The sequence below is a fragment of the Corvus kubaryi genome, unplaced genomic scaffold (genome assembly GCF_017639235.1).
Source record: "Corvus kubaryi isolate FWS band 111438036 unplaced genomic scaffold, C.kubaryi_AGA036_p1.0 37284, whole genome shotgun sequence".
Taxonomy (NCBI): Eukaryota; Metazoa; Chordata; class Aves; order Passeriformes; family Corvidae; genus Corvus; species Corvus kubaryi.
The window spans coordinates 7,546,830-7,561,500 of record NW_024581088.1 but is presented as its reverse complement, the minus strand read 5'-3'; the positions used below and the strand labels follow the sequence as shown (position 1 = coordinate 7,561,500).

Genomic DNA, 14,671 nt, shown 5'->3' with positions numbered 1-14,671 from the left:
TCAATGAACTTCTGCTCTAGAAAACCTGTGTGCCTCCTCTTAGCTCAAAGTTCAGCAGAGATGAACCTGCTACTGTAAGTAAATTAACAGTGATGTAATTACACTGAGGGTTGTACCAACCAGCTGCAGTTCTGACAGAGGTTAAACTTGTGCATGGTTAGTGACAAAATTAGTTCTACTATCTAAGTATGGATTTGCTAATTTCTGGTTTAATTCTCTTTCTTTAACATCAGGCTTCCTGGCAGGGCAGAACTGAGAAATTCTGTTGTCTAAAGCAGCTGCTCATACTTGATTCCCATGAAGGCACGTAGCTGACAAAGCTGGGTTTGTACACACCATCTTTTCCAACAGGAAGCCTCAGCATTCTAGCACTAACCTATCCAAGAGAGCAGGACAGCTTTGGCACTCTGTGTGCTCTCCACTGGAGCCAAGAGTTTTATTTCTGACAACAGCTCTGCATGGTAACAGTCTCAGCCCTCCTCTGAGAGGACAAGTTCTATCTTTGGATGCTAAATGAAGAAATACACTTGATCTTCAGGTAACCTGTTGGACCAGGACAGGGAGCTACAGCTCTGTTGCAGTGCAGGTACAGCCTGGGAAATGCTCTGCTGAAGTTCAAACACACTGAACTGCAGCACTGATAAAAGTGTAGCCCCTGTTGTGCTGTTCAACGTATAAAGAATGAGACAATTCCTGCCTGTTCCTCTTCAAGACTTGCTCTAGGACAGCTATGTTTTGAACCTGAGCATTTCTGTGAGCAGGCAGGAGTAGCAAACTGCTACTCCTTGATTTTAACACAGGTTTTAATACCAGGCCAGACTTGCACTTAGGCAGCCAAAATTAAATCACTTAGCACAGTAGGTCAGTCAAACCACAAACTACACCACACATTCACACCCTTAAGATTTCACACCTTTATTTTGGGCTGTTAGGCAGTGGCAGCCCCTCCTCTTAAGCAGTCCTGAAGCTCCTCATTGCTGTTTCTCTGGAGAATTGCACCGAGCTGGTCCCAGGCTGCCTGTGCTGACCAACCCTTGCTGCCTTCACTCACCTCAAGGTTGGACTCTGTGGCCAAACTTACTTGGAGCCCTTTCTCCTCTTGGCCAGCTCAGCTAGTTCCTCCTGGATATGCTGGACAGAAGCAGCATCTCCCTTCTGCTTTGCCTGCTTGAGAGCTTCTTTGTACACTTGTTTTGCTTGCAGGAAATCTTCTGTAGCAAGAGGGAAAAGAGGCCTGGCTACCCAGTTCCATCACCCATTATCACGGCCCCCTCCTGAAGCTGATCACATGCAAAGGACAAGGACTACCTGGAACACATCAAGACCTAGGGAGGTTCAGAAAACATCCTGATAGGTTGCCAACTCTGAGAGCTGGAGAGCAGCAGTGATGATGGGACATGGTGCTGCTTCAGCATTAAAATCTTGTAGAAACAAATGTCATGCATGCCTTGTGTCCTTTTGGAAAAGTTACTGAATGCATGGGAAACAAGATCTCCTGGCAACCTTTTGGGTCAGGCTAAATTCAGTTTGTGAAAGCAATTCAAAGTCTGACCTACTGCTTAAACTAAAACTAATAACCCCAAACCAGCACTATAGCTCAGCCCTACAATACAGATCCAGATCTCTGCAGTCAGCACAAGCTCAGTGACAGGCTGGGCATTCATTCACTGACCTTTGTGCATCAGGATTGCTGCCAGGTTATTGAGCACCATGTGCTCCTCGGGGTGCTGAGTGTCCCTTGCCAGCTCTGCTGCCCTCCTGACGTAGGTGAGCGCCTCCTCGTAGTGTCCCTGAGCATCCAGCACCGTGGCCAGGTCATTCATCAGCACCACACTCTGCACCAGGAGGGAAAAGGGAAGCTTGTGGAGCAGTCTGGGGCAGCAGAAGCACCACATTCATTCCCTGTCCCACTAGGAAAAGCAGCATTTGCCAGAGAAGCTTTCAGTAACAAAGTGTGCTGTATTTCTGTATTTGCATGCTCGTCCTTCCTGGCAGGAAACCAGCCTCAGGTAGTGCTGGCCATGTCTGAGGTCACCAGAGCTGCTCCAGGGCTACCTCATTCCCTACAGATCAGCCTTTCCTTCCGTAGTGTCCAGCTACTGCTGTACAAATCACCTGTGGGTGAGTCTCTCCCTGAACATCATTTGATATCTGCAGAGCCTTCTCATACATTTTTTGTGCTGCTGGGAGCTCACTGATGTTCAGGAGGTAGCGGGCATAGGAGTCCAGGCTCATCCCAAGCAGGAGCCGTGTGTTGGCCTTTTCTTCAGCTGCAAACAGAGAGGAGTGAAGTGATCACTGCCACAGGATCCAGCATGAGCCTCCATCCTACCACAGCAAGAAACTCAGGCAGTGTGAAGACAATGGATTGACATGAGGATGGTGCTTAGGCAATACAGAAACAACATCAAGGACAGGGAAATGGAGAAAAGATGAGAAGCCTTTGGCAGGCCAGGCTGCCCACCTGATAAGACATCCTCAGGCAAGTCCTTTTCCTTGGCAATCTTCTCCTCTAGTGTCAGGATGCAGAACTGGTAGCCAGCTACAGCTAATTTGTGCCTGCAAAGTGCAAAGCAAAGCTCCTTCCATCCCTGAAGGATCCCTCATTAAAGAGCCTCTGCTTGGCCACCCCACCACCACTGCAAAGCTGAGATGAAAGCAGGTTCTTGCTGGGAACTCACTGGTTTTGAGCAGCGTAGATACTGGCCAGCTTGAGGGACATCTCAAGGATGGCGTTGTCATCCTGCCAGGAGGACATGCAATGCAACTGTTACACTTCTTGTATTTCCCCAAAAGAAACACCATTTTCTCAGAGAGTTTAGACCCTAAAAATCCCCATCTTTTTGACTCCAGAGCTGCCATCCATTACAGTATTGCCAATCTCCAGTAAGAGGCATTGCAGCACAAGAAATAAGGTAAAGAGTAGGGCACCACTGGCAGCCTCTCAGAAGAACATACCTCCTTTGTGTCCCCTGCAAGCATATAGCTCATAGTTGCTTTGTAGAGCTTTTCTGCCTGAAATGAGAATTTTGAAGAGCATTTTAAAACAAAGCAGAAGCAGACTACGGGGAGGGGCATTTTTTTTGTGGCATTGACACTACATCAAGACCAGAAGGGCTGACCAAAGCCCAGTGGTACTGAACCAGTGGGTTCTTTCAGTTTCTTCTTGAGCACTGCTGCAGCAGCCAGACTTTTACCCTGTCTGTGTGAGCTCCTTGGAGCAGCCATCTCCCTGCTCAGCTGCAGCATTTCACAGTAAGAAGTACTCCTTCCCTTGCACACCGTGTTGGAGCTCAAACCTTAACCGTGAGAGCATCTTTCTTAACGTGATGTGCTCATGGGACTGCAGTCCTGAGGGGGATCATTCTGCTTTGCACTGGGTGATCTCTGCTCTCAGTCTGCAGCTTGTGCCAGCACCCCACACCTTCGAGACCACGCACAAGATGTCAACCTCTAAAAATCCAGAGGGAAAAACCAGAGTTACTCACATTGTCCAGCTGTCCCTGCATATAGGCCACGTTCCCCATCTGGAAGAGACAGACACTGCTGAAGCTCCACCAAGGCAATGGCGACGAGCCTCAGCCGCTTCTCCTTCTCCCTCCAGCTGCACCCCGAGCTGGGCCCAAGCCCCACTGCTCACCATGCTGTAGGTGTAGATGACGGCCTGCCTGTTCTCCTCCTGCTGCGCCCGCCGCAGGGCCTGGTGCAGGAGCTGCTCGGCCTGGGCCAGCTCCCCCTTCACGGCGCTGAGCTGCGGGGGGACGAGCGCCGGTCAGCGCCGGGCCCCGCGCAGGGACCGCCCGCGGGCCCCGCACCTCACCTTGGCTCTCTTCAGCAGCAGGATGATGGCGTCCTCGCCGTCCTCCTCTTCGTGCCGCGGGAAGAGGGAGAACCCTGCGGGGAGAGGGTGCTGGGTGCCCGGTGCTGGGTGCCCGCTGCTGGGTGCGCGCTGCCCGGTGGCCGCCGCCCCTCTCACCTCCCAGGAAGGCCAGCGCAGCGCCGGCCGGCCGTGCCCAGCGCGGCCGCGCCAGCCCCGCGGTGCCGGTGTCCCCGCGGTGTCCCCGGTGTCCCCCTGTCCAGACGGGCCGGGGCAGCGGGGCGGGGCAGCGCCGGGGGCACAGCCGGGACAGGGCCCGCGGCAGCGCTGCCGCCGCCGCCATTCCGAGCGGGCCCTTTAAGGGCGCGCGCGCGCCGTGCGTGACGTCACCGCGGGCACGGGGCGCTGCCGTGACGTCACGGCCGGAGCGGTACCGGGAGCGGGAGCTGCTCCCGTCGGGAAGAGCACCGGGAGCGGGGCAGGGAGCGGGGCCCGCCCCTCTGCCCGGCCTGGTGAGGAGCGGCCTGTCCTCTGCCGGGCTCCTCAGCACGCGAGGGACGCGGAGCGGGGCGGACAAAGATGAGCGAGGGGCTGGAGCATCACCCAGGAAAGGCTGAGGGAGCTGGGGCTGCAGAAAGGGGATCATGTGTGTAAATCCCTAAAGAGGGGTGACAGGAGGCTGGACCAAGCTCTGCTTGTCCGGCAGTGGCACCAGAGGAACGGGCAGAAATGATGCCCAGGAGGTGCCACCTGGACATGAGGAGGAACATCTTCTTCCCTGGGCAGCGACCGGTCCCTTGCACCGGACCTGTGTTTATGTGGGGGCATCTCAGAGACACCCGTGTGTTTGTGGGGAACCGTGTAAAAACACGTTTTAAAAGTTGCCGAGGGTGCCGTTCCTTGGCCTGGTTGCTGGGTTGGGATAGAGTGCCCAGATAAACCCTCCCGATGCGCAGTGGCCGTGGTGACCCCAATGATTTCCCACTGTCTCCTGTCTCGTTCCCAGGGATGAGTCCGGCGCCAGTGGGATGGACAGTAGTACCTTGCCAGCAGTAGCAGAAGAGCTCTTGAGAGAGATCAAAAAGGCTTTTCAGGAGAGCTCACACGGTACGTGAAGGATCTCTGCAGGCAGTGGCCAGGAACGGGGCCTCTCACACCCCCACGGAGTGATCGGGCCATTGGCCTCCCCTTTCTTACCAGACCTTCTTGTCTCAGGGGTGGCCTTTCTGTCCCTGTTTGTGACAACAGACAGGTGTGAAGCACAGATAATGAGGAGCAGCCCCTTCTCGAAGTCAAATTCAAAAACCACACCAGTTTGCACACTTTTTTTTTTTGAATGTGAGACATAGGGGTAATTCTGCTTCTTAGAGCTCCTGGTGCACGTGGTCACACTTGAGGGATGATAAATTAGTGCCTGTGGCAGGAATTTTGCTGTGCCCTCTGCACTGCTGGTCCTATAGACTCACCAATCCCAAAAGTTAAAGAGTTGGGACGGGAAATTTCCGAAACCCGTTGCCTGTCTGACCGGCAGAGGGGGTGTGCTGGTGATCCCAGGGCAAGGAACAACTTCCCAGTGCTTCAATGAAACGAGCACAAGCCAGCAGTGACATCCTGGCCAATTCCAGCAGCTAGTTAAGAACAATTACCTTCACTGCTCTGTGACCTGTGCTAAGAGAATATTAATGTTTGTGTTTACTGGATGAGTTGCACAGAATGGCTCTTCCTAAGGAAAGTGTCTGCTGAAGGAATATTTTTAACTGCACAAAACCCATACAAATAAGAATTCAGATAAATCTGTCTGAGCACTACATGGGAGTGAGGGATGGGCAGAAACTTCATGTCTAAACTGTCAGAGTGACAGCTTTTTGGCAGCCTTGCACTGTGGCTCCTGTCAATTTAGAGTAGATCCAAAATCTACATGTGACTTTTAAAAGAGCTTTATAAATCCTGTTCTGAAGTATGCAAAAAAAAAAAAAAAAGTGGTACTAAAGCAGAGTGGTACTAAAGCACACTGAGACAGAGCTGTGGAGACAAAATGATCGATCCCTTTGCAGAATTAAATTCAAATAAAGCTGGAAAATTCAAACCGACAGTGCAAGTCATAGAGAGTATTTTGAATTGTTGGAAAAAGATTTTAAAGTCAAAAATCCAGATCTTCCAGTGGGATATGGAGACAGAATACACTGTGTCCCCTGGGTGATAACAGAAAGATCAGACTGGACAAGCAGAGCCTGAGCTGTCAGCTACAACAAACACACTGCTTTGCTTGAGTGTAACTTTCCATCTTAACGAGAAGTTCCAATAAACGAAGACACAGCGTTTCAGTGGGCTGTATTAAAGGCCATAAACCAGTGGCGCCCTGCAGGACTCTGCTGGGAAAAGAACAACATTTTTAAAGTTGTGATGCCAGAGCTCTCAATTCATGCCAAGAGAGTTTCAGGGAAAAATAATATATAAATGTATTTTTAACCAGATTCTTAAAGTGACAGAGTAAGACGCTGAGGCCTCCTGCCTTTTATTGTGTGCTTTTAAAAAGTAGGATGTCATAAAAGAAAGTACATTTGGGCTTCTGCATTTCTTCTTAAAACGAATCTCTGCAGTTGTGATTGCTGTACTTGATAAGTGCCTTAGCACTGCCATCATGGATCATTTTGCTGCTCCTTGTTGCTTTTTTGGTGGCTAGAGAGGATGGTGAGAGCCCTGCAGTTCTGTGTGTCCTCTGGGGATACCCTGGGGGGACAATGATCCTCCTGTGATGTGAAATTCTGCAAAATCACGTTTCCTTTTCTTTCTGTTGCAGTCCCTGATGACCTGCTGCTGGGGTGAGTGTCTTCTGCTTCAGTTCCTGCCCCAAGGCCCTGCTGAAGGGCACTTGGTGGTCAGCTCTCATCTTGGGGCTGCTGGTTTTCTCCTGTGTTTGACCAAGTGCTGCTGAAACACAAAAATGCTGCATGGTTTTGGTGGTGGTGCAAATGAAGGTTCTGAAGGGTTTTTTTCCAGAGATTCATGAAATTAAGTCTGTATCACTGAATTTCCTGTGATGACTTGCTCTAATTTAAACCTGAGCTCTGAGTCCACTCTCAGATCTGGAAGGAGTTAGCTGTGAGAGTGGACTGTTCCAGGGTGATTCATCCCTCTGCCTTCCTATCACTGTGAGCACCCTGAGGTCACTCCTGCTGTTTGAGTCATGGGCATGTGTGATAGAGAGGCAGAAGTGTTCTTATCATCACCCTGCACCAGGGAATTGTTAACGTGGAGATTGAGAGTTTTCTTCTGTTGAGGAGCAGTCTCAGGTCAGGTTTGTCACCCTTGTGAATACTTCAGTCATTCCCCATCGGTGATCCAAGTTTCACAACTTTGGCCCTCACCAGTTGGTGTTGAAGGCAGAGAACAGGCATTGTCACAGTGAAAGAGACTTTTCAGATTCATCTTTAACCTTGTGCTCCTGCCTGCCAGGGGATGAGATCACCGGGAACCCTCCAGGCCTTAATGCCTTTGCCTTAAAGTTATCTGACACTTGTGAAAGGTGTGCTGCCTCCCTCTCCTGGGACCACAGTGGCCTTTGAAAGGTGGGATTAGATTTGACCAGCCTCGTGAAAGCTTTTGTTTCCTTCTCCTCAGAAGAGAAAAGAGAAAAGAAATTCCTTTGTTAAGTTTAATAATGGTTGGGTGGTAACTCTTGGTAGCCAAATTTCCATCAATTCCCTGCAACCGGTAGCTCAGAAGTATTCTGATTTAATTTCCCAAACTCTTCCAAATCTCCAAAGTCCTTGAATTTTCTGTGGGCATTTCCTGTTGAACTGATATACGCAAGAAAAGAATTCCCTAAATTTGAAAAGAGTTCCTGAAACTCACTGAGCTCAGCCCCCTTCTAGTCCCAAACCTAATCATCAAGGAATGTCTTATGTGGAGCATTCCCCCACCCACCTCCCCGCAGCCCTCAGAGGGAGCCAGCCGTTTTTGCCTTGAGTTTGTGCAAGTTTTGGTCTTCCTGGAATCTGTCTGTCTGCTTGGCTGCTTATCAATGAGCTTGACTCAGCCGTGCTGGGGCTCTGCCTTGCTGTGTCCTCCCTGGACTTGGAAACTTTCCCCTTTCTCTTGGTCTCCTGCTCGTGTTTGGTGCTATCTTTTCATCACTGCTGATTTCCTTGTTGTTTACCCTTGGAACCAATCTAGACTACACAGAGTTTTCTCAGCAGATGAAAGGTCTGTAAAGTTAACTGAGTTGCCCCTGAGCTCTTTGGAAACACTCAGAGCAGCTGGATTTATTGGTCTAAAATAACTTTGAAGCCTGTGAGCTGCCTGGACAATAGGCTGAAGATGCAATGTCCATATTTAACACACACCTTATCATATACCCCTGCACAGCACCAGCAGGAGATAAAATCCCCCTTGCAGGGATGTGCAGTGGTGCCCATCCCAGGCACTCCTTCATCCATAAATGCTGTGCATCCCTGCACGTGTCCTGCCTGAAAGGGAAAGGGTTTTTAGGGAGAGTGGAGGGACATAAGGCACGTGCTGCCCCTGGGTGTTTATCTGGAATAGCTTGGCTGTCCCGAGCCCTGCTCGTAGCTGGGTCACAAATGCAAAACTGATGCTAACTGGTGTCTCCATGTGCAGTGGAGTGTCTTAAGTAATTCCCTGATGCTCTCCAGCTTCCTCCTGATGCAGTTTGGTGGGTAGGGAAAGGATAATTTATCCCTCAGTTGTGACTGTGATGGAGGAGATGTGATCACTGCAAAATGACTCACTTGTTCCCCAGGGTTTGAACTGATTTCCAAGGGATGAGGAAGGAGCCCTAGTTCCTATTGCTCCAGGAACTATGGATCATCCTTGCTCTCTCCTTTCTCCAAGGAGATGTGTGGTCCATGCCTGGAGCTGGGATTTAAGACCACCTGATCAATCCTCTGATCCAGGGCAGCGCATTCAGGACAGCCTGGAATTGCAGTTAAGGTGTCCCAGAGCACGAGCCCCTTTTCCCCTGAGCACTGCCAAGTCTGGCTCCATGTGATCCCCTAAAATCCCTGTTTGTGCCTTTTGTGCCCATGGGACATTTTCACAGTTACTGCAACAAGGAAAAATGTCTTTCTTTTTGCAATGGGCACCTTCTGGGCTCCACTGTGCACTGGGGCTGAGCCAGGTGGTCTCCTTTGTGCTGTGACCTAACTAGAGACACATTCTCTTCCAGGTTGAAGTTCATTTTTGGCCCATCTGCAGTCCCAGCTCTGGACTTGGTGGATCAGCGTTCTGTCACCCGAGTCATTGCCCCCAGTGGAAGGACTCTGTACCAGGTACATGCTCCTCTTTGCTCTTGCTTTCTGGTGGTTTCCAGCTGGCATTTGAGCCAGTGTTTTCCTGACTTGCAGAGCATGGATAAACACAGAGAGAACACCAATGTTTTACAAGCTCCTGAAGTGACACTGGAGAGCAGCAGCCACAGGCTAGAATTAAAGGAGCAGGGTTCAGTACCATTTTCTTTGTGGCTCCCAGCCAGCCAGAGACAATTTATGTGTTTGTGGGCATCACAGTCAGGAGGAAGTTTTCCAGGGACTGCTAATTTTGCTTTATTACCCTCATCCTATCCAGCAAAGGAAGCTCTTCCTCTTGACCAGCTGTACACAGCTCAGTGTTATCTGCCATCACTGCATTTCTTTCCCCTCTTGACCTCTGCTTGGCAGGGCATCTTTGCTGCCTGGGAGGAAGCAATGCAGGCCAAACCCGTGGGTTTCATTCTGGTTCAGTGTAGCCAAGTCTGTGAATCACAGAAACATCTCCATGAAATGGCATTTTGGGGAGAAGAGCTCACCTCAGCCCTAAGATCAATTACAGCACAGGAGTGAGGAACAAGTAGAACATTTCCAAGTATCCCCTCTGCAAAGGACCTTCTCTCCTCCCCTGGAGGTGCTCTGGGGTCGTGTAGGGTGAGAGCAGAGCTGTGAAGTCAGGCCTGGCTAAGGGCACAAACCCTTCTCACGTGTTCAGAGCTTGCACATGGAGCCTTTATCACTTCTGGGGCCATGGAGAGGACATGGGCCCCTCCAGAGCGACATGAATCATAACCAGGGCTCGAGAACACAGCCTTGGATTCCAGTTGAGGGCTTGCCTGTGGATGTTTGGTAAAGCCTAGGAAGCTTCCAGCACTCTTAGACAGCAGCTGCCTTGCTGATTAATTGAATGCTCAAAGGCTTTCCCTTTTTTACTGTTGCTTGTCTGAAAATGCCACTGGGCAGAGAATGGTCACACTCTCCTTGCAGAGCTTTGTCAGGCCCTGCAGGCTGAGGCAGAGCTTTACTGGGCATCAATTAATATCTACTGATGTTAATAATGGGCTCCACTGGTGCACACTGAAAAGGGACAAGTGTCAGAACTGCTCTCCTGCCTCTGCAGAGAAAGGGAGCCTCTGGTTTCCATGTGGAAAAAGAACCCCTGGACAGGAGGGTCAGGGAGTTGATGCAGGACAAACCTAGAGGCAGCAGGTTCCTGTGTGCCTCCAGCTGCATTCCTCTTCAGTGGAGCTTGATTGCTGATTAAGGCCACGCTGATGAGTTCATTAACAGAGGAATCTGAAGAGATATTTTCTCCGGGGGTGTGAGGTTGGTGCCATTGTGAAATTCTTCCTCATCACAGCTGTCTCAGATGCAGAAACAAAGAGCAGAATCTCCCCTGAGGCTGCTGGCTGGAGCAGTGACAGGAACACGATCTGGGCTCCTAGAAACCGAACCCCTGGGTGGGACACTGCACTGGAGTCCTGGCTCTTCATTCCTGTGTGGTGTAGGAATGTGTGGAGATGTCCCCCAGCTGAGTGCTCCTGGGGAGAGGGGCATCCATGGCTGCCTGGACACTGCAGAATCATCCCTGTTAATTATCCCCCACAAAGTCAGCCCTGCCATTTGCACCCAGATGTGGTTGAGCTGGAATGTGAGGTGGTGCTTCCACTTGCAGCTGGGTCTGGAGAACTCTTTGAGGCCATGAGGTTGGTTCTGTTGTGAAACTCCTTTGGGTCATTACAGCCAAATCTGAGCTGTTGATAATTCCCTATCACCCAGCACATCTTAGGTCGTGCTCCAGGGGAGGAAGGCTCTGCTCAGACAGGCCCTGTAGTGTAGGCAGCTCTTGCCCTCAGGAGCTGAAATGGGAGAAGAAAGCCCTCAGCAGTCAATTGAAAGCTGTGATTTGTCTCTTAATGCCTGGGCATTAATGCCCTTGCTGTTTAACAGAGGAGCAGCAGGGATGGAGTGTCCAAGGGCTGGATGCCTCAGAGCTGAAATCATCCCAAGAGAGCTTGGACAATACCTGCCTTGCTGAGGTCAGGGATAAATGTTACCTGCTGCAGGGACGGTGCAGGGATGGTGGATCTGGCTGATGGGGGAGCTGTGCTGCATGTGGCAGAAGGATTTGGGGCACCCTTTAGTTGTGCCCAAGTGGCAGAACTGCTGAGCTGTGGGAGTGAAGCAGGGCAGAGGCAGTGCTTTAGCCCTGCCAGCTGGCACTGCTCACATCCTGCACTTTTACTGGGATCTTCTTTTTTATTATGTCTTTTTTCATTCATTTCCTAGAACTGTGTGGCAGATGCCCCACGGTGAAAGGTTTGAGCAGCAAGCCCTGGCACAGGCTGTGGTGCTGCCTGCCTGTCTGTCTGTCCATGTGCTGGTGCCTCAGCTGACCCTCCTGTGCTCCCATACCCTGGCAGGGACACCTCCAGGGGGATTTCTCCTCACTGAGCAGCCAGCAAGTGCCCAGGGATGAGGACAGCAGAAGGAAATCTCACCTCAGGGCCAGGAGAGCACCCCAGTGCCTGGCTGGGCTGCAGCTGGCCAGGAACAGAGGCACCTTTTTCTTTCACTCTTTGGATTTTAGATTTTGCCTTATTAGGCAGAGGCTGTGTTCTTGCCATCTGGGTCAGGATGGGGGAACGCTGAGCTCAGCCCAAATCTGGCAGTGTCTGTCTGTGGCTTCCCCCCCTCCTCAAAGGAAAACACTTCTGAAGGAAAGGCACCATTGGAATACTTCATCTTGGAAAAAACAATCAAAGGAGCTAGAGGAAAACAAACTTATCACAAGTGAAACAAACTCAGCCTGCAGTGAAAAGAGGACCCAGGGGAAAGGCCAGACTGAAAAAAAAGTGGTTTACCCTGAAATGGGAATGTGAGGTTTGTGTTCTGGATCTGCTGAGAGTGAGGGGGACTTTGAGGCATTGGCACTTCTGTGGGAGAGCCCGAACTTCTGGATGTTCCCTGTTGGGCAAAGGGTGCAGGGAGAGCTACAGGGGACAGGGGAGGGCTCCCCTTGGAAGTGCAGCTCTGGACCACGAGGGACAATGTTCCTCTGGAGGGGTTTGGAATGCCAGGGATGTCCTGGAGAGGAGCAGCATTCTGCAGAGCTCCACTTCCTTTTCACTTCCTGTGTTTATCTTTGGATTTAGGTGTGTGTGTGCCACAAACCCAACCAGAGTCTAAAGCCTGGGGTGGGAGAGGGCTGTGATGTGCCCTCAGAGCCCTGGGGCCTGGGCAAGTGTTCTGCTCCTGCAGACCCTTCCCTTGCCATGGATTGGGATCTTAAAGGAGTTTCCCAAAAGCTGTTTTCCAGTCTTGAAGAAACCAAAAGAGAAATAACAATCCATAGGTTGGCTTTCCTGTATCCTGCAGTCAGCTCCAGCAGTGCACAGATTGCCCCACGCTGGAAACAAAAGCTTCCCTCACCTGTTTGCAGCCCCCCACACCCCTGGTGCAGCCTCAGCACCAGCCTTGCAGGGAGCAGCATGTGGGAAAAGCAGGCAGTGCTGTTCCCAAAGCAGAGATGGAGCAGGGAGGCTTCTCTGGAGACTTCAGCTTTGTTTATTCAGGCAGATCTGGATTCCAGTAGCTGCAGCTGGTTTTGGGAGCAGAACAGCCTTCAGTGGTTGGGAAAGGAGAGGCCTCCCTGCAAGTGCTCAGGGAGACCTGAGGAGCTTCGAGTTTAGGTGGGTCACTGCAGTGTTTGGGGACACTTCTGTACTGTGACACCTCCCCCTCACTGCTGGGTCAGTGCAGACCCAGCCTGAGTCAGAGAAATTAAAGTGAATCCTGCCTCTGACTCCTCATCTGCCTCTGTTCCAGGTCCTTGGGAGCTCAGGGAAACTCTACACCTGCTACAGCTCCTGCCACTTCTGCACGTGCCCTGCCTTTGGGTTTTCTGTGTTGCAGAAGAGCGAGAGCCTCCTGGTGAGTTCTCTGCCTCATCCCCTGGGGCAGGGATGGGGAGAGGGGACAAAGCTCTGCCCTGCTCCCTGAACCTGAAATTTCCAAATAAACACAACGTGTGGAGTTGGCCATGCAGGCTGAGCATGACCCACTGTGCCACTGGCCTCAGAGCCCCAGGTTTTGGATGGAGCCAGGGCTGGGGAGGGCTTTTGGGGGTCTGCAGTGGTGGGGAGGGTGTCAGGAGCCAGGATTTGTGTGCCAGATCTCTGGATTGCATTGTCCTGGTGGCAGAACTGGGGACACTGAGCACCACCTGTGCCAGGGCTTGGCGTGCCAGGAGGGAACCCCGTCCCTGGGAGGGCTGAGCACTTCATTAAACACATTTTGGGCTGGATGGATTCCTGGTCCAGACAGAGCCTGACATTCCTGTGTTGCTCCTGCTGTTAACTTTGCAGTGCAAACACATCCTGGCTGTCTACCTGAGCCAGGCCATGGGAGCCTGCCAGGAACTGTCTGTGTCTGAGGAGCAGCTCACAAACATCCTCCTGGCTGAGGAAGAGGATGAAGGATGAAGGATTTGGATCACTCTGGGCTGTGTAGCTGGCATTTTTACTATCTACAAGGCTGTCAAATGCTCGTTGTGGCTGGTAGGTTTCTTCCTGTGCTGCAGCCAAGCGTGACATTAATTAGCAGCCTGGCACTGATAAATTAATTAATTAAGCCTGTGTTGACTTCAGTTTCATTTATTTATTCTGTTCTTGGGATTTCTGAAGATGTTTGAACTGATCTGTAATAATTGTGATGTGGGGATGCAGACAGTCCTGCAGTGATCCAGAGATTAAAGAGCTGCTGTGGCTCTTTGCAGGTGGCAGCTCAGAGCAATTCCTGATCCATCAGTGTCAGCACCCTGAGGTGCTGGCAGCTCTGTGCTTCCACTGGAACAGGATCTTTGGAAGCATCGTCCTGGTTGCTGTGCTTTAAATTGACCATTTTCAGGCACACTGACCACCTCAAGGCTGCTTCCCTGTCCACACAGCAGCCCTGAGCTGGGAACCAGCTCCTTCCAGCTGGGATTCCCTGTTCTCCCTAAATGCAGTGTGGTCTCTCATGCTGCACCATGGGAACACATAACCACGAGAAATAACGGGGCACAGGCTGAGCCAGGTGGTGTGGGGGTAAATGAAGCATTCTGTATGTAAATAGCAGTTACTGCAAACACAAAATCTGAGCAACACCAGGAGAACCCATCCACTCATGTCCATCAGAGCAGTGAGCAGTGACAGCTGAATGGCCACAGCTGCACTCACTGCACAAAGTTCCTCTGCCCTTTTTGCTTCACATTTTTATAGAAACCTTCAGAGCTTTTCATTGAGGGGGGCAAGGGAGGTGTCCTGGTTTTATTTTGCCTTGAAATGTCTTTGGCTCAGATCCACAAAGGCACTTCCTTGCCAGTGACTGGGACCTGGGCCAGAGTTAGTGCCTGACAGCCCCATGGCACGGCTGGACTGAGGATGCACCACATCCATCTGCAGGAATTCTGGCTCATGAAAGGTGTGGGAAGGGAGCAGTGGTGGGTGCTGAGCTGCACTGGAAGCTCTCACATGTGGACAAGTGTTCTGGGACCTTCTCTCTTGGTGTTAGAGCACTGAGAGTTTCCCTCTATTGCTGCTGTGAG

The 14,671-nt window shown here is 51.3% G+C and overlaps 2 protein-coding genes across 4 annotated transcripts; one reads left to right on the top strand and one right to left on the bottom strand.

Annotated features, from left to right (window-relative positions):
- Window positions 1–899: 899 nt before the first annotated feature.
- Window positions 900–4,173, bottom strand: TTC19 (tetratricopeptide repeat domain 19). The gene is made up of 10 exons (XM_042026288.1): window positions 3,977–4,173; window positions 3,821–3,894; window positions 3,641–3,751; window positions 3,489–3,527; window positions 2,959–3,015; window positions 2,682–2,743; window positions 2,465–2,559; window positions 2,116–2,270; window positions 1,673–1,835; window positions 900–1,211 (listed from the first exon to the last, which is right to left on the bottom strand). The coding sequence occupies exons 1-10, from the start codon at window positions 4,158–4,160 to the stop codon at window positions 1,078–1,080; spliced, it is 1,074 nt and encodes a 357-aa protein (XP_041882222.1). The 5' UTR covers window positions 4,161–4,173; the 3' UTR covers window positions 900–1,077.
- A 39-nt stretch (window positions 4,174–4,212) lies between these two features.
- On the top strand, window positions 4,213–13,721 carry ZSWIM7 (zinc finger SWIM-type containing 7). Of its 3 annotated transcripts, none has more exons than XM_042026291.1 (6): window positions 4,213–4,424; window positions 4,824–4,924; window positions 6,618–6,639; window positions 9,006–9,108; window positions 12,913–13,017; window positions 13,452–13,721. In XM_042026291.1, exons 2-6 carry the CDS (start codon window positions 4,846–4,848, stop codon window positions 13,566–13,568), a joined length of 426 nt encoding a protein of 141 aa, XP_041882225.1. In that variant the 5' UTR covers window positions 4,213–4,424; window positions 4,824–4,845; the 3' UTR covers window positions 13,569–13,721. The 3 variants fall into 3 exon arrangements, with proteins under 3 accessions (XP_041882225.1, XP_041882227.1, XP_041882224.1); XM_042026293.1 differs by having other exon boundaries at window positions 4,214–4,324; window positions 4,823–4,924; XM_042026290.1 differs by having other exon boundaries at window positions 4,214–4,329.
- The last annotated feature ends 950 nt before the right edge of the window (window positions 13,722–14,671 follow it).